The sequence below is a fragment of the Chlamydotis macqueenii genome, chromosome 1, assembly GCF_036417535.1.
Source record: "Chlamydotis macqueenii isolate bChlMac1 chromosome 1, bChlMac1.mat, whole genome shotgun sequence".
Lineage (NCBI taxonomy): Eukaryota > Metazoa > Chordata > Aves > Otidiformes > Otididae > Chlamydotis > Chlamydotis macqueenii.
This window is the reverse complement of record NC_141556.1, coordinates 123,351,776-123,379,127: the sequence shown is the minus strand read 5'-3', so window position 1 is coordinate 123,379,127 and position 27,352 is coordinate 123,351,776. Positions and strand designations below refer to the sequence as shown.

General features: G+C 36.3%; 3 protein-coding genes across 9 annotated transcripts in view; 2 read left to right on the top strand and 1 right to left on the bottom strand.

Moving 5' to 3' along the window:
- The window catches only part of CASK (calcium/calmodulin dependent serine protein kinase), a 226,098-nt gene that overhangs the window by 98,059 nt on the left and 100,687 nt on the right, over positions 1-27,352 (bottom strand). For all 6 annotated transcript variants that reach the window (XM_086766406.1, XM_086766422.1, XM_086766396.1 and 3 more), the window contains exons 4-5: positions 26,593-26,670; positions 24,707-24,779 (exon numbers count right to left, since the gene is read on the bottom strand). In XM_086766406.1, coding sequence (XP_086622532.1) covers positions 24,707-24,779; positions 26,593-26,670 — 151 coding nt within the window. The remainder of the gene's footprint in view (positions 1-24,706; positions 24,780-26,592; positions 26,671-27,352) is intronic.
- GPR34 (G protein-coupled receptor 34) lies at positions 1,582-6,231 on the top strand. Of its 2 annotated transcripts, none has more exons than XM_086740155.1 (2): positions 1,582-1,656; positions 3,444-6,231. In XM_086740155.1, the coding sequence occupies exon 2, from the start codon at positions 3,479-3,481 to the stop codon at positions 4,619-4,621; it is 1,143 nt and encodes a 380-aa protein (XP_086596281.1). In that variant the 5' UTR covers positions 1,582-1,656; positions 3,444-3,478; the 3' UTR covers positions 4,622-6,231. The 2 variants fall into 2 exon arrangements, with proteins under 2 accessions (XP_086596281.1, XP_086596273.1); XM_086740147.1 differs by having other exon boundaries at positions 1,628-1,656; positions 3,449-6,231.
- On the top strand, positions 14,303-16,986 carry GPR82 (G protein-coupled receptor 82). Its single transcript, XM_010121010.2, has 2 exons — positions 14,303-14,581; positions 15,811-16,986. The coding sequence occupies exon 2, from the start codon at positions 15,844-15,846 to the stop codon at positions 16,897-16,899; it is 1,056 nt and encodes a 351-aa protein (XP_010119312.1). The 5' UTR covers positions 14,303-14,581; positions 15,811-15,843; the 3' UTR covers positions 16,900-16,986.

Sequence of the window (27,352 nt, the reverse complement as noted above, 5' to 3'; positions counted from 1 at the left end):
TTTGGTTTTTTGAAAGAAATTCTTAATTTCTCATATTTTTTCTTCTGGCATGGACTCCACTTTCATCATTGGCTTCTCTTTCAGTTGTCCTAGTCACAGCAAAATCCTTTCAGCACTTATTAGAACTCACAAGTAGCACAAAGTGAAATCATAATGAAATGGAGATATAAATTCATGCCTATAATTTCTTACCTGTATTACTTTTTCTTTTTATCTTTCACCCTTAAGTCTTACACCATTTAAATTCTCCAGCAGAGATATCCTATGATACACTTTCTGGGATCTTATCCTTCACACAGAGTTCTTAATCAGATTAATTCTTAATCACAGAATTCACTGATGACTTTCCAATGGCAGAAACATGAAGTAATATTTTACAACAATTTGGATGGATACTGACTGGTGTAGGAGGAAGCACTACACCGACAAAATCTATTAGAACACAATTTAGTATTTGGTATTTAATACACATAGCCAAACTACTGCATTTAACACAGAACAACTTCCTGCATTTACTCAAAGCCTCCCTTTGCTGTCAGTCATATTATCTAAAAGGAAGAATGTAAAATTTGTATACTGCTTCTTGAGAATACACTAGTGCTTAAATTACAAAACTAGGAACCCAAAATAGTGCAAATTAGCTACAATAAGCTCAATCTCACTACCTGTAAAGTCATCAACTATAACGATCCAAGTTTTCTTTTACAAAGTTCCCACTGTATGAGAACAAGCCCCTTCAAGTAAGAATGCATAGCCTGTTTACAATTCTAACTGAAATAATCAGAATTGCATAAAAGCTTGATTCCTAAACAGATGATATGTTAAAAAAGTTAACACGGAAATTATAGTTTCAAACGCTAAGGAGAGTACTAAGCCAAGGCAATGCTCTTGAGATGCTCATTAAATTTAGGCTACCTCATATCAGGACTTCTAGATTTCATTTTGAAATTTACAATTTATAAATGTAATTTGCAATCCCCTACCTCCTATTTAAAATAGTATTACCAGGTGGTATTATCTCTGCATATTGTATTTCACTTCTGCCTCACTGAAATTGTTAAGCTGCACACTACGGCACTTTCACATTCTCTCATTGCTGTCATTTTGAGTGAAAAAGAGCAACCTCAAATTTCTAACCTCAGACAAGGAGAAACGTAGATGGGAGAACTATACAACATCAGCAAAATGTACCATTTCACTGTGATGGTGATTTATCTTTACCCTACATTTGAAAAAGTGATACTATTTCTATGACAGTATTATAAAGAAGACAGGCTGTACCAACATAATTGTCACCCAAAAAGGAAGTGACTGACACTGCTCACCAGAAACAAAGTTTCTGAGAAAAAAAAATCCAAATCTCCAATTCAGAGCGAAACCCAGAGAAAACTTCTTCCAGCACAGCCCAAATTCATAGCAAAATTGATCTTTTCAACAAACTGAGTTTTGCTAGTTAAAAATACCTTTTAAAAAAACCCAACACTTGCAACACTAGTTAAACTTCCCCTTGTTGCTAATTGTATTGTGTCAGCTGATTCTCTCCACTTTCATAGAGAAGCTGGTGCTCTAGCTTTCTAATAAGAGGACTTGCATACTACTACTCCTCCCTGTCTTCATCAGCGGTTTTGAAAATCAGCAGTTCTTCCTATATAAATGGTAAGTGGCTTCTTTTATACTTTAGCTATAATAAAACAAATTTCTATTAAAATTTCTCTTAACTACTAAAGTAGTACTGACCTTCAAGCCCTTTCTTAAATATACCTATGTTTAAGCATACCTGCTTGCTTGCAGATGACAAAACTTTTGATAGCAAAAAGTTATGTTTCCAATGTACTCAATTTTTCTCTCATTGACCTAAAACTTGTCACTACTTATGAAAGTCATTATGTCAAGCATTTTTACAGAAAAGCAACATAAACAAGAAATTATAGTAGAAGACAGCTTTCAAGATGTATTTGAAAGCATCATGTTTTTAAATCAAACTTCTAAAATTACTTCTTGCCCTGACAATATGAAATAGCAAATATGAAAATAGAAATATTTTAAAAACAGCTAAGATATTATACAAATTTAATGCAATTGTAAGATCAGCCAACATAGGATGTTAAAATATTTTAGACTGTTCTCTCAATTATTCAGATTCTGTATGTACATTAGGTCTTACTAAGAATTTTAGCTAAAGTGCTGCCATTTTCACTGCTGTAACTATATAAATTACATTTAAATATAATTTTGCATTTTTAAGATCAAGCATGCAAATGAAAAACTATTTTCAAGTTATGTATATGGCAGTGTTTTGTTGTCGCTTTTTTCTTGTTACTGTTGTTGGATAACTCAGTTCAGAGTACCAAAGTAAATTCTGAAGTTTTTGAGACATTTGTCCATTTAAAAAAAAAAAAAAATTCTAAGTAAACTTATTTATGGAATCTTTTATCGGTATGACACACAAGTTGAAGACAAAAGTTGTATCATTACTAATCAGTCTTAACCATCTCTCTAAACAGCTCATTATGATTCTGCTCTCCTAACAGCACACTTTTTGTTTTCCTTCTTTGGTTAAAGCTGACTTTCATCTTCCAGATTGTACTTTCCTGTTCAAAAATAAGCTTAGTGAAATTAAAAACATTGAAATGAAAACAAGGAAAACAACGAAGCTGTGAAAACAATGTGTTACTGCATTATGTAGTTTCCAGCTATTAGTTACTTTGCATAATATTACGAACAGTCAAGAAAAGGAAAAACTTCTTAAATTTACACAAAGATACACATTATTAAACACAAGCTGCTGTAATAGTACCGACTCACAGTGCTACTTATAACAGATTACATAGCCAAATAAATAGTAATTCACAATTACTTTTCTAATTGAAAACTAGTGACTTGCATGTGAGAGATCCTGGATACTTATTTAATATTAACACTGTTGACTTTAAAATTGTTTTGATCTATTTCTATGTACCTTGTATTAACACTGACAATACTTCGCTTAGCTATGCTTACCCATTTTTGCATCTAAATTAAGAAGTTTTCTGTGTCAGAAAGTCTAATAAGAACTTAAAAAATTATTTGTACTTAAAGATAAAACAAAAAATTTCTGGAGTTTGCAGTAAAATGTAATAGTTGATTTTTAAAACAATAAAAGACAGTAATAAGATGTAATTACAAAAACAGTTATCTGTGTGAGTACTCTATACCATCTGTTCTTGTCTACTTCACATGAAGAAAAACAGGGAACTGATTATTCTAGACTTACATTGTATCATGCTATCTGGTTGAAAGTCCTTTTTCTACTCAGCTACAGTGATACTTCAGTGCATTTATTTTTTTTAGTTACTGCTTTTTAAGTTTGTATCACATTAGACTGCATGCAGTGAAGCAAGCAAACGCATGCAAATGATCCAATGGTGATTTAATTCTCAAAATTTCTCTTTGCATCCCTACAGAACAGCTGAAAAAAAAAAAAAAAAAATCTACACAAATGATGGCTGCAGCTTCAGCTGATTTACCAACCATTCTTCCACACAAGGAAGTCTTCCGGAGTAACCAAACCAACTTAGCCATAAATGCCTCGGAAATTCAGAACAATGCCAGTTGTCCCTTAGACGACGATTCGCTGTCACTTGCTTTGATAGTTTTTTACTCTATTATTTTTGTCATTGGATTGGTTGGAAATATTATAGCCCTGTTTGCTTTCCTGTGCATTCATCAGAAAAGGAATTCTATCCAAGTTTACTTGCTAAATGTAGCTGTTGCAGACCTTCTGCTGATCTTCTGTCTTCCCTTCCGAATACTCTATCATGTTACCAAAAACACCTGGATGTTTGGACTCATATTATGCAAGATTGTAGGAACTCTATTTTATATGAACATGTACATTAGCATAGTATTGTTGGGACTAATTAGCCTAGATCGTTATGTAAAAATAAATAAGTCTGTGAAGCGTCCTAAAATGTTAACTACTACACGAAGTATACATATTTGTTGCACCGTGTGGGCACTTGCATTAACAGGATTTCTAATAGTAGTTGCACCATCTTTCTTTAAGAGTGAGGACAGAAATTCTACTATGTGCTTTCATTATAGAAATAAACAGAATGCAAAGACAGAAGCTATTTTAAATTATATTATTGTAATAATATTTTGGATAGTTTTTTTCCTTTTGATACTTTCGTATGTTAAAATTGGCAAGAACCTTCTGAAAATTTCAAAGAAAAGAGCTAATTTTCCCAACGCAGGAAAATACATGCAGACAGCGAGGAATTCCTTCATTGTACTTGTTATTTTCACCATCAGTTTTGTTCCTTACCACATGTTCCGGTTTGTCTACATTACATCACAATTACAAAATCCATCTTGTTATTGGAAGGAAATCATTCACAAATGCAATGAGGTGATGCTCATATTTTCATCTTTTAACAGCTGCTTAGACCCAGTTATGTATTTCCTAATGTCCAGAAGCGTCCGTAAGGCTGTATTCCAACTTATTTGCAGAAGACTTCACGGAGATTCTGGCCTAACTCTAGAAAGCACTTCAGAAATAAAACTTGGGCAATATACACAAGAGCGACTATCTACTACCAGTCCCCACTCAAGTTCTATAAAGAAGAAATATCTGATTTGATTGTTTAAATGAATGGATACTGGCTTCTCTCTGTCACTCCAGGACATCAAATTAAGATGTACCAAATGCAATACTGTACAGCTACTAATCCTGCCTCTTTCTTCCTGTTAAAAAATGAGAACTCTTACTTCCGTTTGTGAAAATGAGAAGTTACTTTTCAGAAGTATTTCACTCTTGTTTATCGAAGAAAACAAAACAGGAAGTACTCAGACATCTTCTGCTGGACTAAACTAGAACACTAACTCTTTAAGGAGATTTCCACAAAGTGGATTGAACCTGTATAAGGAATCTTATACATAGACTTTAATATTACCAACTTGTGTATGTAAATAATAGACAAATTTTGCCTAAAGTAAATTGTGTCCTATTTGAAAAAGCTATACAAACCATTACAGATTTTATGTATTTCTCTGTTTTGATAGGTTTCAAAGAGATCAGCATTTTAACTACATTTATATAGATTTTTTTTTTTTTTTTTGGTAAGAAAATATTTGAGAATTTAGCAACATATGTGGCTTAAAAATTAGGTAAAGAATATGACTGCCATTAATTCAGTTATAATTACAGAAGATACACTTTGTTTTATTAAACAGCAAAATTAAAATATTCAAGCCTCCTAAGCCCCTTATTATATACTAAACATTTTAATGAATGTCAAAGTTGAACACCTGAGGAAAACTAAGCAATGGTTTTGGAAAATGAGAAATTAAAGAAGGAAAGATGACATACACGTGTTGTCAGTTACCTAAGACTTCCTTCAAACTTCAACAAATTCGGTGACTGCAGCTATGCAAAGTAGTTCAAAAAGGAAAAAAAACCTCACAGAACTGAGCATACAGAGCAGAATAGAAAAAGTAGCTCTCGTGAACACCTGAAGCATCAGCTTTGATCTTTGCTCGGGGTCAGTCATCGCTCTACTTACAGATTTCCAAAGCCATGTATTTCAGCTGCACACTTCCTCTCCAGCACAGATCTTCTCTTTTCATGTGATTAAAATAATCTTGATAACTGCTGATGCTATGTAAATAGTAATGGAACAACAGTGTCCCATAGATAGAACTATTTTCTCAGATTAAAACCAAACAAGCTGATGTATTTAGGCACAAAAAAAAAAAAAATTCTAACTGTAACATTGTTTAAAACAAGGAGGCTAAACGTGGGGGTTGGTTGACCCAAAGATGACTAAACACACAGTTATACCAAGAACAACTTAAATGTCTGGCATGACAGGCCAGAAAGGGGAATGAACTAGACACTTGATGTCAAGCTTCATAAAATAAGGTTTTATTATCCTCAACACATGCAAACAATACTCCTCAAATAAGTTGGTGGAAAGAAGCTGGTTTTAATATGATTACCAGTAACTTCTCTGATGGATCATGTGACTTGTTATGCCAAATCTGTGTCAAAATGTGTGGATTTTTACTAATTCTGTACAATATTCTGGTTTAACAGAAGCTACTTACAAAACCCTTATTGAACAAAGTAAACATAACACTTCACCTCTGCTAGATATAAACTTGGTTTGATTTTTATGTGATTCTACTTCATTGAGTTTTGGTGAAACTGGATATAAACACGTTAAACAAATTACAATGACCAGCCAGTGTATTTTTTTCTTTTTTAAACAAAAAAGGGCAAAGTTTCTTAATCTTCAAGAGAGAGATTCCTATAAACATGTGATTTTTGTAGAAGTATGATGCTAGCTGCATTTTTTCTTAAACATTTCAGCATACAATTATTTAAGTTATTCATACAATAATTTCTAATTGATTCTCACACTAATTGTGTCATATTTTTTCATAATCTTTTCTCTATCATCTTGTTATCCTGTTACATGTATGCTGAAGAAAGAACAGTCATAGCTCTGTGTTTGTTTCCTGCAAGGAATAGCATGTTCCTTGTCCTCTGCAATTCTTCTGTGCAGTATAATTCTACATTATTACATCAACTCTGGTAAATCTAGTGGAGTTTATAATCAGCATTTCACAAGACATATATATTATCTCATCATTCTTTGCCTCTCTCTCCTACTGCTGATCAATGACACTGATCATCAGGCTGGGGCGAGACAATGGAGGACATACAAATGACACTGCATGGCTTGAATAAAATGTTATTCTTAAAAAGTTTAGAATTCAAGTATTCCGTTTAAACTAGAATTTTCGTTTACAAGGACTGCAATTCATGGACACTGCACAATTGCAGAAATAGGCTTAGATCTCTTCAGAAGATCAAGTAATAGCACAAGGCTTCAATGCTACAAATGAAGTTGACTTTTAAAGTCAAAGGCAAATAGAAATGTGTTTTACAGAACAAAAAGCAGACCAACTTCGCATTCGGGGCATGCTTTTGTAAATATGTAACATTTACTTGGTTACTATAATGTTATTTTGTAAGCAATTAAATACACAAAAGGACAAGAGGAAAATAGTCTTGCAGTACAAATTCAAGATTCTGGTCCATCATGTGGGCTTTTTTTGTTTTTAATAATTTTAACAGTGATATCCAGTCAGTACTTTCTTCAAGAGGAAAGCCTGGAACACCCATACCTATGTGCCTCGATCAGATGTGTTTTACATGACAGCCATTCTTTACAGATTGTAGAGAAGGCGCATCAAGGAACTGATGCACAATATCAGTAGACAAAGTTTCAGAAAAAGACATTTTAGAAGAAATAGCAAAGAGTAATACTTTCCTTGGACTACATGCTACACATTAAAATGTTTCAAAAGCATTTCAATACAGGATAATCTATTGCTTAAACCAGTCTCTGTATATAAGTAGCAAATATGACCCAAATCTTTTAAAGAGATTTCAGGAGCTACAGTTTAGTGTTTGTATTAGGCAAATCCATAGCACTTATAAAGACAAAATTAGGCAAGCTTGTGTCTATAAGGTACCCTAGGGAAACGTGAATAGACTAGTTTGAGGGAAGCCGTGTGTCAGAAAGTCAATAACAGAGGAACTCTCTGGAAGAGCTGAGAAGCACTGGGATAAAGGTGGCATGGTGTACCTGGACTTCAGCAAGGTCACTTACTAAAGGCTCTAAGAAACCCTAGAATATCACATGTTAACTCTTGTTTCATAACGTTTAAAAATTGGAAAGAAAATGTAAAAACACATACTTTTTTCCTTCATTATATTCCCCAAGAATATGCAAATTGATAAGTTTACAAATATGTTGAACACCAAAATCTGGAATGAGTGAGAGTAAGGAGAGGATGAAATTTTCACACAACACACATTTATTCAGGGTAGTCAAACCTAAAAAAGTTCAAGATATAACTCTGCTCAACAGCAATAAAAGAGCAAACAGACTGTTAAAATTAGGATGAAAAAACTGAGAAGTCATCATTGCTCTATTGTATAATTTACATGATACTGATTCTATACAGAATACATTAACTAAATCAATTATTCAGCACAGAAATGAAAATCTGAAAGGGAGCACAACAGGTTTATAACATCAGGTATAGCATAGTAGAAGGGAACAGGAATAACTACATGCTTTTTGTCAGATTGTGACACTAAGGGAGTAGCAATTAGAATAAAAACAGCCCCAAAAAGCAACCAGAGAAGGAAAAACACTTATGGATTTCCACAACTATGTAAATCAGTGCTTCAAGATGCTAAAGACCAGATGTATCAACTGGCTCAGAATGGGATCTGAAACTAGACAGCACTGTCATGTAGGAAACAATTACTACCGACCAAAAACCAAAAGCAGGTATTTTTACTATTTTTAAAAAATATTTAATTCTAACACAGTTTGGTTTTTTTTTTTCTGCAATCAGTTTTCCCAGCTTTGAGAGTAAAATGCCAAGCTCTGCAAAGCAATATTACTGAATAGCAAATGGTCCTGAAGTATCTTGGGAAGTCTACTGAAAGCTACACTATGACATATGAAATCACCATATAATTAGCGCCTTTAATAGTCTCTTACTTCTCATTTTAGCAATGCTTCCTAGCAGAGCCAACTGCAGCAATTAGTTGAGTCTTCAGCTGAATTTCAACGTGAAAGTAATTCTATTATTTTTCTTTCTGTAAATAGAGGATAACTCAATGCACATCTCCACATAACCTGCATGAACTTCACTTTCCTTCTTTATTCAAATCTACAACACATCTTCAAATTTCAGCTGGTGCACCAAAATGTCACCTCTTTTTTTTCACTATGTAAAAACAAGCACATATTCTTCATTAGAATAAATACTAATTACAAAATGTTTATAAAGTATACATGCTGGCTAGTCACTTCTATACCTTTTACACTTCACAAATACTTTACTAGCTATATTCTCATACTTCTATTCCTTAAAATGAATGGAAAACATAAGCCAAGAAACAAAACCATTTGCCAGAAACAAGTTTATAACTTGAATCATAAACGTATCAAAGTGTACCTGGTTTGAGTAAACAGCTGTACTGGTTTTGGCTGGGATAGAGTTAAATTTCCTTACAGTAGCTTGTATGGGGCTATGTTTTGGGTTTGTGATGAAAACAGTGTTGATTACACAGGGATGTTTTAGTTATTATGGAACAGTGCTTGCACAGTGTCAAGGCCTTTTCTTCTTCTCACGCTGACCCGCCAGCGAGCAAGCTCGGGGTGCACAAGAAGCTGGGAGGGGACACAGCCAGGATAGCTGACCCCAATGGACCAAAGGGATATCCCAGACCATAGGATCTTGTGCTCAGCAATAAAAACTGGGGAGGAAGTTTGTCAGGGCTGCCATTTCTCAGCAACGGGCTGGGCATCAGTCAGATGGTGGTGAGCAACTGGGGTTTTTTGCATCACTTGTTTTTCTTGGTTTAATTCTACCCCCTCTCCCCCCTTTCTTTAAACTTACTAAACTCTCTATCTCAAACCATGAGTTTTCTCACGTTTACCCTACCAATTCTCCCTCCCAGCCCACAGGAGGGTGAGTAAGATAGCGGTTGTGTGGCGCTTAGTTGCCTTCTGGGATTAAACCAAAACAACCCCTTTTGGTGCCTAGTGTGAGGCTGAAAGGGTTCGAGATAATGATAGATTTGACCACAGCATGTTAGAGGGAGCAGCAGGGAGCATCAGAAGCAGCAGCCTGTTCTGTGGCAGAGCAGCCACAAGAACAGGAAGGGGAAGAGACAGAAATCATAACAAAGTTTTCGCATTTTTACCCTTCTGATTCTCTTCTCTGTCCCACTAAGGGGGAGTGAGTGAGCGGCTGTGTGGAGCTTACTTGCCTACCACTGTTAAACCACAACATAACTTTCATTTTCACACTGAAATTAACTGTAATTACAGTTTTAACCTGCAAATCAGTATTTTTCATGAGGGCAGACAAGTATCAATTATTTTGACAACACAACATGGAAAAATTTAATTGAACAACTTCCCTCACAACATCAATGAAACCATAAAAGAGAAGTGTAACTTACATCACTGATTATCAAGTGAGAGTCACATTATTCCTGAAACTGGAAAATTCACATATGGACGTTTTAGTTTAATATTCTCTGAAAGTACATACAGAAACAGGATGGAGAGGAAGGAGTTGTGTTGCACAGTAAAAATAAAGTGTACAGAGAAAAAGAATCCATTGATAATGTTCCACCAATTCAAAATGTATTTTCAACGTATTATCTGTAGCACTAGGAACCTTCTGCCAGCCTTTTTTCTGTTCCTTACACAAATTCCCACTACAGAAAATGGGGAAGGTGCTACAAAGTTGTCACCATTCACTGCTTGTAGAGTGAATAGGTAAGAAAAATCCTTGCACAGAAGTTCTTCACAGACATCATGAGACTGAGAATAACGGGAGGGAAGGGATGAAGCTGGAAAAAGCCTCAACATTCAGACTGCACAGTTAGAGTGCAAAGTGTAGATATAAGAACATGAATGGCAGAGAAATGGCTAATTGTGTATTGTAATACTGCAAAGTGAGAAACAAAATGAGGACCAAAAAAGGCAGCTTTTACTTATAAGCGTATGTTTTAACAAGCTGAATCAATTATTTAAAATACACCACAATAATATATTCTGGTACATGCTACCTTCAAAAGTTATCTTGCTTTTGTCTATAAACGGAGAGTCCTGGTTCCTTTAAGTTTGCATACAGAGAGGGGTAATACACGTTGCACTTATTAAAAAGCAAGGCCAGCTTTTCAATAGACCTCTCAAACCACACATAGAAATGACTCTGCTGTAAAAATAAAAATATAATTGCTATTTCTTCCACTAAAATTCTCACTAAGTAAAGTTGTTAACATAAGAACAGTCAACAACAAATTAAAAGTCTGATGAAAAGACACGATCATTTTTGTCAGGGGATATAGAAATGTTCTTTATCAGCAAAGAATTTGTTGTGTGAAAACACAAATTATAGCATGCTGCAGAAAAACACAGAGAAAGTTTCCTGTTTGACCATGACAATCAACACAGTTATGTTAAAAACTGATTTCTGAAATTAAAAGTAAAAATCATCATGACCAACACACAGCCACTGCTGTTTTTAGAAGTTAAAGAGACCTCTGGTAGCTGCTCAAAGAATGTAATTGGGCAACAAAATACAACATATTTATCATTAAAGACCTGAAGTATAAAAATGTTGGAAGATTATGTTTGTTAGTACTGCCAAGTTCAAGCTAAGTTTTCCTGCCTAAAAACATTGTTTGGGTTGTGTTTTGTCTATGTAAAACAACTACCTGGAACCTGTGAAACACTTAACTTTGCATGTTTTATGACAATCAAAGAACTGAAGCTGTGAGTGCAATACATCCCCATTTCTATATCCTTAAGGATGCCACAGAGTTATACTGCATACACCTGTAACTCACCAAACAATGTAAGAACTTTCATTCTGCCCATTCAGTGCTTGGAAGGGCAGTTCTAAAACTGGCAAAGACAAATCATTACTGAACAGTAAACACAGACCCAGCTCAAATATGCCAAATATTTTATCTTCACTGATTGAGTGTAGTGCTCGATTCAACTAGAGTAAATTTAAGCATGAGCTTAGACGATTTTGCTTTGATAAACACTTCTTACAATATCAAACATATATACTGACTACAGCCAAAATCCTCATCCTATCAAGTCCGGAGAAAAGATGTGCGCACACTCGGTCACCCTGCATGGAAAGCTGACAAGCAGGCAGAAGGGAACCATGGTGCTCTGCAACAACTCTCCTGATACAATGTCCAGTCAAAAATGGTTATTGTGTAGTGCATCTGTCTTAAGAGTTTATGCAGTCAAAAAACTTTTCAACTTTTCAATTTTAATGTTTAAGGAAAAAAATCCCCAACAAATCTAAGCACCAAAAGTCAAAGTTCTAGGCAAGCTACTTGGTAGGTGATTTTTTTGGAAAGAATACATGGATTGCACTTTTGTGGTAGCCAGTGCATCTTAGAGACCTATCTTGGCATTAAATGCCATACAGTAGATTAAATTCCAAATACATGAAATTAAATCCCAAGTTAAAGGCTGCTGCATGTTTGGTGCATGCTATACATTTATTCAGCATGACCTATCCTCAGCACCCATAGTAGCCAAACCCAGAGTTGCACACTCTTTTGTGCCCTGTCCTCAAGCAGTTGACTTCCATCCTTCACGATGCTGAGACTGAATGCGTCTCTTGGGCCTTCTACAGCACACAGAGAGACAGGACTGCCACAGGAGCCAGAGGTAACTGAGCTGCTGCCCTCTTCCATCCTGTAATGAGCAACTGCTGCCAACGTATGATATACTCTGTTCTACAGCATGAACTGTCCATTTCTCCATTTGGTTTGCGACAGGCACAAGGACATATGAAGTTAACTGGGCTGTCTTCTATCATCTCAAGCAGGCAGAGGGGAGAGGAAGTGGTCAGGCAGCCTGCAACTGGATCACACTCTCATATATGACTATACGGCATAACATGCTGGGTCGAGGTTATAAATGGCTGATTTAAATACCTTTCACCACTGGGAATTTCCCTGGTTTTGTACTTTTGGGCCATAAAAAAAATTTGTCTGCATACAATGGCAAAATGCAACACATGTTGCTTACTGGCATATAAAATCTAGTAACATGTATAAATTAGAACGTGATTATGGTTTAAGAGTACAGAAAATATAAATAATTGAGGTGAAGAATGCATGTGAAGGTAATTACGAAGAACTTAAGAGCGAATTACATAAAAGATGCACGTGTACTATTTGAATATCATGACATATATAATACACAATTTATAAGTTAGGTGAAGAATAACAAAGGTGTTTACTACAGTTTAGAGCCAACTGTATGTCTGGAGCTAGGTGTTTTTTTTCCTTAACTTACAATATCCCATTCATTTGTTACTCGTCTTACTGATTAGTTCCAAAACGAAGTCTGATAGATGGTAATTCACTATGATATTCTAGTATCACACAACAATTCAGAAAAAAAAAGTAGCAGTATCTCTTCCTACAGCAAGAGTTATGGTCATCAAATTATAAATACTACAGGCTACAGTTAATAACTAACTGACTAACAATAATTAAAAAAACCCCTGCTAATTAGAATTGCTCACACCATTTTTTAGCATGTCTCTTCTTGGCAAATTTCCAGGATACACATTCTTGTGTCTAAACCTGGATGGAACACCACAGTAACAATGATACCACAGTAACAATGATTTCTACGACTACTCAAAAGATTATGAAATATTTAATTAATACAAGATTCTCTCTGTTAGAACAAATTATAATAAAACTATACATTCAAAAGTGGAAAAAATAAAAACAAGGTATAACCGAATCTAACAGGAACAACAATTGAAGTGCATGCAAACTAATTACAGCATTACAAACTAATTACTAATACTCCACAGCACGTTTCCCTCACTTAAATTTAATCTTAAATGAGATCAACTATGTAGTCTAAATAGGAGGCTGGTATACATGTCCATCATTTTAGTAATAATAAAAAAAATTAATAACAAGACTGAACAATAAAATTAATACTAGATCACTGAGGTGGATTCTCACAGTGTATCTCCAAACATAAAGCAAAACCAACAGAACAAGAACCTTACCAAAATTGCAGAAGTTTTATATGGTATCTCTTCTGTTCTCATAAAGGAACTTATTTATAGCTCTTCAAAAGCCGTATCTGACAACCACAGATATATCGGACAGAAGGAAATTCAAAGGTTTCAAGCTCTGCAGAGCTAAACAGAGCCTAACTGATTTGTGATCAAACCTTTCCCGTGGAGGAAGGAAGCTGTCCTGTGCACGCTTCTGAATGACTGTATAAAATACTGTCTTTCCTGGATACAGAGTCAGTTTTCCCCAACTGATGTTCGGAATGCATCAGCTGTAAATTACTTTCACACAATCCATCATCTGACTAGACATATGAGATGTGTTCATTTGGTCACTCTGATGAGGGCAGATACGGATACAGTATTATTGCATATGGGCTTCAGGAATAGAGCGTTAGGTTTGTGATAGCTCCTGGAGCTGAGCGACAGTTAAATGTCACTGAAAATACAAATTTTCATGCATAAAATGGCAACTTATTTTCCCCTCCCCACTCTGGAAAGTGGGCAGTCCTAAAGAGAACGACAGTAACAATCTCTCCACCCCTCAAAAGAGGAAAGCACTACATAAAGGATTGTAACGTGCTTCTGTGCCATACCTACATGACCAAAGGACTGTTACAATCACATTTCCACACTATCTAATTTTTTTTATTTCTCTAATGGAGCTGCATCCTGACCAAATTTCAAAGTCTTTTTTGCACAGACAACATCACCTTGTCTGAACTTTAAATGCCTAGTTGCTTTTTGACACTGTAAAAGAAGAGTGTACATTCCGAAAACCTACTTAGGTCAGAGAGATATTGTTAACTGTACTTTCCAGATTCAAATACCATTCTTTTCATTGCAGCAGTGGAGATAAAAAGGACATCACACAGAAAAATTTCCTCTCTGCAAAGGAAGGTGCCTGCAGTTTGCATAGGTAAGCTTAAAACTACTACTTTGTTTCACCTGATAAAATTTGGCCATTGACACAAAAATTATCATTAGACTTCTAAATAATGGAATTCAGTAATTACTTTGTGAATTTAATTAATTGTAATAAAATAATTTAATACATTTTGATTCAATAATCCATATGGGACTTAGTGTACAGCTAAGTGGAACAGCTATAAAAGTTAATTTAATTGGCAAGTTGCCAAACATGGCCTATAGCATAATTTTTAAATATGACTTTTACAACTTTTTGCTAATTGGCTTGGTGTCTGGGCTTTTTACCATAGCTACACAGAATCCTCTTTGGTATCTGAGGACAGTATTCGAGTTCATTTGCTTACAGTTGTTTAAAAATCCCACAAATTATCAGTCTGTAAGCTTGAAATCTGTTTGTTTTTTTCCATACGATTTTGTATGGAACAAAAGCTAACTAGAATATACTTCACTAAAATAGTGTCCATACAACGATAAAAACCTCTTTTCACTACAGGTTAGCAAGCTGAATTGCCACATTTTAAATGCAGTCATTGTATAGAGCTTTGATTTATTATTTTCAGTTTGGAAATTGAGAAAAGATTGAAAACTGAACAAAAATAAATATATTGCAGTTTTCAACAACTATTTCATATGTTTAAAAATACAGACTGAATTGTTCATGCAAAAAGTACATCTACGATTAGAGTGCTGAACAAAGTAACAATAGATAGAGACATCATCACAAAATAAATGCACCTAGCCAGATTCCTGCCTCATGTACAGTTCAATTTGTACTTATATGGAGGTACAGGATATTTTAATTGCAGAAATGTAGAGGAATAATACTTCACACCTATTTTGCTTATTTAACTTAAAATAGTTTAGAAGCAGCTTCCAAAGTAGGTTACAGATGTTCCAGAAGACTGAGAAACAAACCAAGACCACATAAGTTATTGTCAGACCTTAGCTTGAACCTTCTGTTTCCTCATTTATTTTATTAGATTTTGTGCACGTAAAATCTTTGAGATTTAACATCAGCCAACTCTTCTTCACAAGATCTCAGTGGAAGAGAACACCTAAACATTAACCTCATGCAAACTCAAGATGACAATCCCAGAGGACAAATAGCAGATAGTAACACTGAAAAGTAGGGGAGAAAAAGAAACAGTTAAAATAAAGAGCAAAGAATAAAAGAGTTGTTAGATGCACATAGAAATAATTCTTTTAATTCTGTTTCAGCTCTGACCATTCATTCAAGAATTGCCATCATAAATGAGAAATTCAACATGCCTTCTTCAGCCATCGTTAGGTACTACTGTAGCTCTACCAGTCATCTACTCTTTCCTATTTCCTGCTGGAAGTTTTGGAAATATTCTCACTGCCTGGATATTTTCAAGGCAAGCACCCACAAAAAGAACACAATACATTTATCTGACAAACCTTGTCACCGCAAATTTACTCATATGTAGCACGATGCCTTTTCTGGCTGCGTATTTTGCAAAAGGCTACCAATGGAATTATGACTCTGTAGCATGTAGAATAGCAAATCACCTTGGGACTCTCATTATGCATGTCAGCATGTACGTTACCATTATAATTTTATGTTCAACTGCTCTAAGTCAGTACGCAACACTGAAGAAAAATAGCGACGCACTGTACTCTCAAGCAGTTAATGAAACCTTCTACAGATGCGTACTTGAGAAGTTTCGTCAGCCAAAATTTGCTAAATATTTGTGCATCGTTATATGGCTTACTGTGCTCTGCATAACAATAACAGCTATAACATACAGCGTCCAGGAAAGGGCTATGGAAGAGTTTAACAAATGCTACAACACCAGGGTAGAAGTTGGTGAATTTACCACAATGATTGCAGCTTCTTTTGCCACTGCATGTTTTTTTGTATCTTTTATGACGGTTTTATTGTCATACTATTCTCTTACCAGACATCTGAGTAAAATACAAAAAAATACCTGTATTGGAGAAAAACATCTAATTTACAGTATAGTGAAAAGAAATATTCTTGTCATACAGATTATATTAACTGTCTGCTTTCTTCCATATCATATTTTTAAGCCAGTTTTTTATGTACTGCTTTCAGATAATGACTGTCCAAAGTTAAACTATCTAGTGGAAATTAAAAATTTCTTTACTTGTCTTGCTGCTGCTAAGAGTAGTTTAGATCCAGTTATAACCTTTCTGCTAGATAAAACATTTAAGAAAAGCCTTTATGGCCTGTTTACAAAATCCACACCAGAACACCACAAACGTAAACCTGATATTTTCATTGAAGAGACGTCCGAAATGGGAAGGAATAAGGAAAGATTTTAGTAGAATATAAAAACCAATGAACTCATTTTAACTACCTATAAGCAGACTTTGATATGAAATAGTAAATATTTAAATAAAATGATAACATATTACTTGTATTTTTTTCAAATTAACTTGCTTGCTACATCAACATTAGCCATAATAAATCCAAAGTGTATATCAAAATGCATCCAAGTAATTTATACAGTGAACTGCGTAATACCCATTAATCCATGCAATGCAAAAGACATTTTATATTTACTATGGATAGTGTTTTCTACCTAGATAATCAAGGAAGAAGGCAGAAACTTCAATATCTTTGTCGCGACATGGACAATGGCATAGAGTGCACCCTCAGCAAATTCGCTGACAACAACAAGCTGTGTGGTGCGGTTGACACCCTGGATGTGGGTCAGGGCAATCCCAGGCACAAATACAGGCTGGGTGGAGAATGGATTGAGAGCAGCCCTGAGCAGAAGGACTTAGGAGTGCTGGTGGACAAGAAGCTCAACATGAGCCGGCAACGTGCCCTTGCAGCCCAGAAGGCCAACTGCATCCTGGGCTGCATCAAAAGAAGTGTGGCCAGTAGGTCAAGGGAGGTGATTCTGCCCCTCTACTCTGCTCTGGCGAGACCCTACCTGGAGTACTGTGTCCAGTTCTGGAGCCCCCAACATAAGGAGGACGTGGACCAGCTGGAGAGGTCCATGAGGTCCAGAGGAGGGCCACGGAGATGATAAGAGGGATGGAGCACCTCTCCTGTGAGGACAGGCTGAGAGAGTTGGGGCTGTTCAGCCTGGAGAAGAGGAGGCTCTGGGGAGACCTTATAGCGGTCTTCCAGTACCTCAAGGGGTCCTACAGGAAAGACAGGGAGAAACTCTTCAGCTGGGCCTGTTGTGACAGGACAAAGGGCAATGGTTTCAAAATAAAGGGAGGTAGATTTAGATTAGATATTAGGAAGAAATTTTTTACAGTGAGGGTGGTAGAACACTGGAACAGGTTGCCGAGAGAGGTGGTGGATGCCCCATCCCTGGAAACACTCAAGGCCAGGCTGGATGAGGCTCTGAGCAACCTGATCTGGTTGGAGATGTCCCTGCTCCTTGCAGGGGGGTTGGACTAGATGGCCTTTAAAGGTCCCTTCCAACCCCAACAATTCTATGATCTATGACCCAAGCTCGCTCTCATCTCCAATAAAAGAGTCCCAGGTTTTGGACATGGGTTTCCTTTACAAAAAAGGCTGAACAAAGCACAGATGTTTTCTCTGGAATGGCTGAACCACATATCAAAGGCTTAAGGAAGGAGGAGCAAAACACTGTGTTAAGAAATTATATGCTTTTAAAATTCAAGCCTTCATAGCAAAAGCTTTACTACAGCTTTGTACTAAAAGAGCAGAAATCTCAGATTTAAGACTTAATTACTTTATCACCCTGCTTTGACACTTCCTATCATGGCCACAGTGTTACTGAAATGACATCTGCAATGTTTAAATCCATAAGATTTTTAGAAGAGTGCATAAAACACTAAAGATCTATGAAATTGCAACATATCTGAATGTACAGTAATATTCAGTGAAGAAAAAAAATGGATGAAATGCATACATGCCGTTATTTTCAATCTCTGGTACTATTTATGATTTTAAAAACTCTCAACAGAACAAATCACTGTAATTTCCATACTCCTCATTTAATCTTGTGAGGTAAATTCTATGGTTTAATTAGGAAGCCATAAATGCTAATTATTTACTGATACACAAAATATATTAAATGATAAACATTTAATGATCATCACCAGTATTAGAGCAGTGCAAAACAGGAGAATTTGTGATTGAGTTTTTGTGTGGTTTTTTTTTGAACTGTAGAAGTTAGAATACCGTGATGACTTAAATAGAGATTTCAATTACTTCAAATAAATTATCTAAAGATACTTAAGATTACACAATGGTCTTTTCCCCTGTATAATAGTCTCTGCAACTGAGATTAAGAGGAGTTTACTGAGTTTACCCGTGATAATAGAATTTACTGACTGCTTCTTTCACAGGATTCCCATGTGATGTTTAGCATATGACTTACGGAAAAACCTGAAGTGAGCAGCTTCAGGGTTTAATTCTACAAAGTGCTGTAGGAAAGTTGCTCTGTAGATACAATCCTTGAGCACGGGAAACTTGTTCGTGTGGTTTTGTGCAACACAACCAACGGCTAGTTTACGTCCTCCAGACAGCACAGTGCTGCTTGAATCATAGAATCTTTAAGGTTGGAAAAGACCTCCAAGATCATCAAGTCCCACCGTCAACCTAACACCACCATGCCTACTAAGCCATGTCCTTGAGTGCCACATCTACACGTTCTCTGAACACCTCCAGGGCTGGTTACTCCACCACTTCCTTGGGCAGCCTGTTCCAGTGCCTGATCACTCTTTCAATAAAGAAGTGTTTCCTAATATCCAATCTGAATCTCCCCTGCTACAACTTCAGGCCATTTCATCACTAGTTACTTGGGAGAAGAGACCAACATCTGATGCCACACCCTCCTTTCAGGCAGCTGTAGAGAGCAATGAGGTCTCCCCTTAGCCTCCTCTTCCCTAGACTAAACAATCCCAGTTCCCTCAGCCCCTCCTCATAAGACTTGTTCTCTAGACCCTTCACCAGTTTCATTGCCCTTCTCTGGATGTGCTCCAGCAACTCAACGTCCTTCTTGTACTGAGGGGCCCAAAGCTGCACGCAGTATTTGAGGTGCAGCCTCACCAGTGCCGAGTACAGGGGCACGATCACTTCCCTACTGCTGCTGCCTGCATGGTTCCTGATGCGGGCCAGAATGCTGCTGGCCTTCTTGGCTACCTGGGCACACTGCTGGCTCATGCTCAGCCGGCTGCCTACCAGCCACCCCCAGGTCCCTTTCTACCAGGCAGCTTTCCAGCCACTCTTCCCCAAGCCTGTAGCGTTGACTGGTTTTAGAACAGCAGCTGTAAGTCTGAGTGATCAAAGCTGTTTACTACCAATGTATTCTTACAATTTGCACAGGCTTAAACTGGGCTACTACTTCTGTCCTTCCTTAAATACATTTTATAAGGAATGTAGTTGTTAGGTTATCTCAGCACAGTGCCTTCTTGTGGATATTTTTCTTAATACACTGTTTTTGATGGTAGCATAGGCTTAAGTCATTCTTTCTCCACTTTTCCAGTCACAACCACTTGTTCCACAGTGCTGCATTTATCACAAAGGCAAGAAAACAGATGAAACTTAGGGAACTACTAATCAAATACAACTTTGTGATAGACTCTTAGCAAGATCCCATTCCATCATTTCTACATAGTACCAAAAAATGATACACACTTTACTTTTTTTCCCTGTGTAATCTGTTAAAGATGATGTGTCCTTTCAATTTTTGAATTGCATCAAAGTTTTTCTTGTTTTAAACAGTGGAAAAGCTTTCATGCAGTACAGGCAATTTGAGAAACTACAAATTCATTAATACATCAGTCTAGCATTTGACAGAACAGTTCATGGAGGAACCCCCCCCCCAAACAGAAAGGCATGAGGAAGAGATAGAGAAATACTTCAGCAAAAAGCAGCTCACGCGCCAAACCACTTAACTTTTTACAGTGAAATACGTAACAAAATTCTCCCAAAGCAATTGCTATTGGATCTCAAGAATCTAGTAACTTCTTGAAAATACAGAAAAAGCACAGTTATTACTGACTGTCCCCAGAAAGCATAAAACAGCTTCCATGTCAAAGTGAAAAGAAAAGAAGGAAACTAATGTGCAACAGATTTCTTGTTTTGGATATTCAAAGCCTGGAAAGAGAACATGGACTAAAAGAACAGCTTCTATTCTGGTTATTTCTTATACAGTTGAATACACACTTACATAAATGCACACAAACACATATGTAGAAACCTTACTCATTTTCTAGATATATCTAAAAGAAGTATAAGAGTCTTGAACTCTACTGGCAAAATCTGAAGTGCCTAACTACAAGTAGTTTAGGCAATGAAAGACAGAAGCAGTAAACGAGCGCACTGTCAGAATTCAAATGGTTACTTAAGTTCTGTATAGCACATAAATCAACATGCAGATCTATTCACAGATCAAGTCTCAAGTCACCTGGACCAACTGAGCTTTGTATACGACACACAACAAAATGCATAATGCTCAATCTTACTCTGGAAAAAGTGTTTTTAGTTCTAGTCACAGAAATATTGAACTGAATCTTAACAGCAGAGAAGGTAGAATCTGTGTATTTTTCTTTAGCAGTTTTATCTATTGAGATGATCACATTAGAAACAACATATCTACTGAGATAAACCTATAACAAAAATTTTTGATATCTACATTGAGATAAACTTGTAATAAAAATTTTGCATATCTACATTTAGCCATCAAGCTTGCCCTGACTCCATTTGCACACCAATAATTTTACTGAGCACAGAAACACAAACACTAAAACTATATGCAGATCATAGATCAAAGTTGGAGTATTTGCAGTGAACTGAGAATAATGTTAGTCTATCTTCTTACTAAAGGTAACTCAGTAAAACTGTCAAGATAAAATAAAGCAACTTTTCCCATACACTGAAAATATAACAACTCAAAGTACTGAATGCTGACCAAAAGTGACTGCGCTAAGTGTAGTATGCTGCTTTAGGTATTTCTACATCACATTAGCTGCTGTAAGGATTGTAAATATTCAAGTTCATCTATTTATAACAAAACCACCACTTTCAGCTTTTAAAATCATAATTATTAAAATAATTCTATAGCACAGAACTTCAGGAAGTTCAATGATCAGTGGTACCCTTTACAGTTAAGTGTTGCAGAGTTAGTTTTCCTCTTTCTTGAAGAAAAATTACAGCTATAGAGCACATTTCACTTACTTGGTTTTAGTTTCATTATCTCTCAAGGTATACATTATTGCCTGTAATAAATGTGTTGTCATACAAGGGAATTATCTTCGGTTGTATTTATGTTAAGAGAAGAACCACTTTAATGCAGAGTTAACCCAATTTGTTACTTTCTTACTCCTGAAGGCTAAGTAAGAGAAAACACTATTTTGCAGGAGAGAATACAGTGGAGATTTGGAAGAGAGATATAAGTCATTTTCTATTTCTTTGTCCTGTTTTAACAGTCCTCTCCCATTCATCACTTTTTAATGACAATATTAACAAAATACTTTCATAATTGTCTAATATTGACAGCTCAAGAGAAAGTGGCTGACTTCAGTGATAAATAGTACTCAAACTCTAGCAAGGGTTTTATGGAAAAAAACAAGCATTTAATTTCACACCCACATTACTCCCTTTCCCTTATTTTTGTTCTCTTACATAAAGATAATGCTGTATAAAACTACTGTGTAATAACATTCTATATTGGAAAAGTCCCAATTTCAATGTTGCTACTTTTGGTAGCCATCTTTTGGGTACTTCTGACACAGCAAAGTTCTGAAAGAGTAAAAGAAATGGCTCAGTCCTGTATCACTAGGTTGTCAGAACAGGAATAAATATTATGGTAAGGGAAAAAGTTTTTGACATTCACATTTCTGATGCACAGCTGCTCGAGTTTTCCACCTTCCTGCATTAGCATTTTCTACTTTCCTTATCATATGATCCAGCTTCCAAGAAGTGAATGAATGCAGGATCACATTAACTGAAGGTGAAGCAAAAGTGCAATTCTCACTGATTATAAAGCTTTTAAGCAATGTTGAAGGAGGTCAAATGACATACAGAGGCTCAAGAAATATCTGGTCTCACAGGGCAGTGAAGGAATTTAAGACAGCTACAAACTATCTTGTGAAAGTTTTCATGTTTTGATTCTGTCATCGGAGGTGAATCCAGGGCATACAGGAGTTTATCATAGGCTGCAGCTGTAGTGCTCCAGAAGCTTTGGTAGACACTGTCACTTGCAGAAGTCAGGTGAAGTTTCTGGCACCAGACTAGAGCAAACTGAAGTATTCCTGTCTAACTCTTCCTAATCAGCTGAGAGCTAAGGGAGCACAAAAGTGGCTCAAAGACACCTAATTCTTACAGGGACTATAAGGTGCAAATTTTCCTATGCATCAGACAATGATCAAACATTTTGCAGTTCAAAATAATAAATAATAAAATAATTTATAATAATAAATAATAAAATCATTTCATTCACAGAAAGCTTAAGAGTGAAAAAAAAGAAGTGGTATGACTGTATCAACCTTATCAACCTTTTATTAATTCACTTTCATCCATTCTGATAATTTGGAAATTGGACATTCAGTCTACTTCCTTTCAAAACAATGTCTACAGTGACATCTAGAGCTAGGATATTGCAGTTCGCTTACGACATTCTACACTCAAATCCTATAGTTATATTCCTGCACTGCTTTCGTCAAAATGAAACAGACTGTTGGTTTACATTACTTTAGACTGATACATTAAAAATTCTTACTCACATATGCAATTGAACAGGTTTATTTCCAAGGATGGTATTTCATAAAACCAGTGATTTAAAAGTTTTCTGAGTCTGGATAAGCTGCAAAATAAACTCTCATTTTACACTCAATAAAATGGGCATTCCGCAGAGGCCCTTGAAAGTAAAATTTGTTTTAGCTCAAGAAAACAGTTCAACAAAACCAGACGCAACTTTCAGGAAGACACAGCAACATAAAGATTATGTTAATTCTGAAATTCTCATGTGGTATGAAAATCGAATAATTAGAAGAACCCAGAACCTTCAAGACAGAACAAGATGAGACATTCTACCAGCAATTAGAAGGCCATCTTTAGAATTTGTGGTAAGAAATTACTTTTAAAATACCAAACTTAAAAAAAAAGCTTACTATACGGAATAATTTTCTTGGTTTTAGAAGGAAAGGAAGAAGAGATTGGGAAAGGTCTGCAACGTGTGTGTACGCAAAACCAAATGACTCCTTAAATGAAAATCACCAGTTCATTGTCCATACTCTCTTCCCTCACAGATCACCTGTAGGAGTTTGGAGCACAGCTCACCCTCTCGCAATCTTCTCTATTCACTAAAACCCAAGATTCACTTCTCAAACTGCACCATCAGAGCTTGTTAGAATTTTCATTAATTCCTACAGTGCTTGACTCACTTTGGATTTAAGCAAACTCTTAGAGAAGACAAGTGGGAATAACTATGTCAGACAATGACATTAAAAAAGAATATATATATTCAAACTGAAGAGAGTCAAACCCACTTAGGTTAAAATTCCCAATTACTTACATTACAGTACTTTAAGATAAACTACTTCCACAGATATCCATAGAAAAAGTACAAAGTTAACCAGATCAAAAAGAATATGTACATATACTGTTCTTAAAAACTGTATTTCTCCTCCCAAACTTGTTTGTATTAGACAAGTTTTGATAATAACAAATGGTAAAGATTGCTTGCAAAAAGTAGATAATATTACCAGTATTGTAGCATTTAAACATGCAAACCTCTCTGAAATCTTACTTTGGATGAAGACTGTCATTATGCAGTCAAAATGATGCCATTAATCTACCAATTCCAGTTTAATTTATGCAACTAATTTATACGCATATTTTCCTAACAAGAAAAAAGAGCATGCAGATTTCATATGAAAATTCAAAAACTACAAATGAAACTGACTTTCAAAGTAAGTTGCAAATGCACATGTAATCTGTGAATAAAGACCTCCTAAATGCTCTATACTGATGAAATTAGAGATGGGCTTTAATCTTCCATGACACAGTATGAGTAAATACACACTCAGCAAATATAGTTTCCTTTTCTACAGCTTCCCCCTTCTTCTAAACTATAGAAATAAAAATTCAGTAGTTTGTATTATTGTGGTGAACATTAAAAAAATTAAAGCCCCTTACCTTCACATCCCTGTGAATTATATTATTATCATGACAGTAACGTAGAGCTTCCAATATCTGTCTCATGTAATGACTGAAAAAAACAAAGACATCATACATGACAAACCTGCAGGAAAAATTACTATAGACATAAACCAAACTAAATTGTAAGAGTCTAACTATATAAAACTAATCAATAAACTTAACCTTAAATATACAGAGTTCAGCAGAATGGAGTTTGTGTTCATAACAATAAATAATAAAATCTAAAGTTTGAGGATTATTCTGATTGAAGCCACAGAAAATTAGAAAAGAAAAATCTGCATCTTCCATTTTGTAAAGGTTTCAAATGTTCAACAATTTTGCTTCATATGACAAAGAAGTCAGGATCCTTCATTTTTTTTTTTAAATAACAAAACACAGAACAGAAAAAAAAAAAAAAAGAGTATCGGTGCCTGATTTATCTAAAAAGGGATAGAATCAAGACCTTGGATTGCTTGTTGCAGATTCAAGACTAACTTCTTTCTCCCGTATCCAAAGGATCCTCTAAACAGATTACTGACTACATTAGAAAGGCAAGAAAGCCAACAGCACCCTGTGCTGCATCAGGTGGAGTGTTACTAGTGGGCTAAGGGAGGAAATCCTTGTCCTCTGGAGGTTCCAGCCGGTTATAGGAAAACATTTTTCCCTAGGAACATAATTACGTGCCGGGTCACATTGCCCAGGGAGGCAGTGGAAGCTCCATCCTTGGAAGTTTTCTAGACCCCACTGGGCCAAGCCTTGAGCAACACGATCTAAATGCATTGTTGACCCTGCCTTGAGCGGAAGGTTGAAATAGAGACCTCTTGATGTCTCTTCCGACCTGGCTTCTATGATGCTAAAAAAATCTACAGTGTTGTGAAAAGTAAACAAAGAATCTCACAGGCTTTAAGCTCAATTATAATGCCACTAGGTCACTGGATTTTGTTGTCCTTCTGCAATTATATAGATTCTTTGATTTTAGCTTACCACATAAGTGAAAAGTTAAAGTAACCATAAATAAAGCATTATATTAAAAAAAAAAAAAGAAAAAAAAGAAAAAAAAGACAACTCCATCTAGGCAAGACTAATAAAACTCACACCTCTCAGGCAAGTCATCTAATGCCATTGTATGAGATCCATAAAAGGCACAGACAGAGAATTAAGTATTGGATGTGAAATACTATTGAATGAATTAAGTATTGGGTGTGAAATACAACTAGTGTTCTGGTTTCGTTTAGTGGGGTGGGGGGCCTAAGGTGGTAGCTTCCGTAGGAAACTGCTAGAAGTTGCTCCCCTTTGTTCAGTAGACTTGGCTGAGCCTAGGGCAGACCCACTGCTGGCCGAGGCTGAGCCAATTGGTAGCAGAATGTTCCCTGAGAACACCTCTGCGATAAGGTATTTAAGAAGGGGAAAACAGGAAAAAAAAGGAGAGAAGATGTGAAAAAGCTGAGCAGGGGCAGAGAGGGGGAGGCGTGAGCCTTGTGGGCCTTGCAGGCCTCACCCTCTGGCCTCCCGCTGGGTGGCTGACTGGGCCCACCTCGCCCCGTCCAGGCTGCAAGAAGTGGAAAGGAGATGAGATGTGAATGAGATGTAAATAGACCCTGAGAGGCGTCTGCCAGCCTGTTGAGAAGAATTTTTCTTGTGAGAGGAATGGCTGCAGTCACCAAGGTCAGTGAAGAAGCAGGGGAGGAGTAATGCGGCTCCTGGCCAAGGAGACAAAATGCTCAAAAATTCTACTTTCGTTATGCTAATTATTGTAATAAACATTCAAACCGTGGAAAAAGGATTATTTATAGTATTCCAACTTTTAGCTACCAGGTTGTACAACAGAATATTCCATTCTTTTCCATTTATCCTGTGGGATTAATTAAAATTGTAATACATACCTGGCTACAGCCTCGCTGTACACAAATCCAGCATCTGCTCTCTTCACGATTTCAAAACACAGATCTGCTCCATCCATACTGCAGGTAAAAAGAGGAAAAAATGCTTAAAACAGATAACTACAACCAATTACATAAAAATGCTCCAAAACCATCTACTCCACTTACATAGATCTTCGATGAAATACTCTGGATATATGTACAATGCACTGCTAATTGAAATAGCACTTAATAGGTAATCCAATAGAATATGGCTTGACACAGGTTAACCGTTTCATGCTCCTCAGATGATATAACGGTTCTCTCAAAACATTAACAAAACCAAACATTTCTTCTGTTGCTCAAACTGCTCACTGAACAAGTTGTGCATGACAGCAGAAAGTCAATGTCATGTACAAGAAGGTTCTGCAAGTTAACAATTAATGCATGATATTATACTAAGTGTGCTCTTAAAAGCATTGCAAGAGCAACTCAGTAAGAAGAGAGCCAAAGAGAATCTCCACCCTTTATTGGATGCGGAGGGGAACGTCATCACCAAGGATGGAGAGAAGGCTGAGGTACTTAATGACATTTTTGCCTCAGTCTTTAATAGCCAGACCAGTTATCCCCAGGGTGTTCTGCCCCCTGAGCTGGAAGACAGGGACAAACAGTGGAATGAAACTCTCACAATCCAGGAGGAAGCAGTTTTCGACCTGCCGTGCCACCTGGACATGCACAAATCTATGGGGCTAGATGGGATCCACCCAAGGGTACTGTGGGAGCT

Bases quoted from the DNA above. Each gene is read 5' to 3' on its own strand.
- GPR82 (XM_010121010.2), top strand. From the start codon at position 15,844: ATGAGAAATTCAACATGCCTTCTTCAGCCATCGTTAGGTACTACTGTA.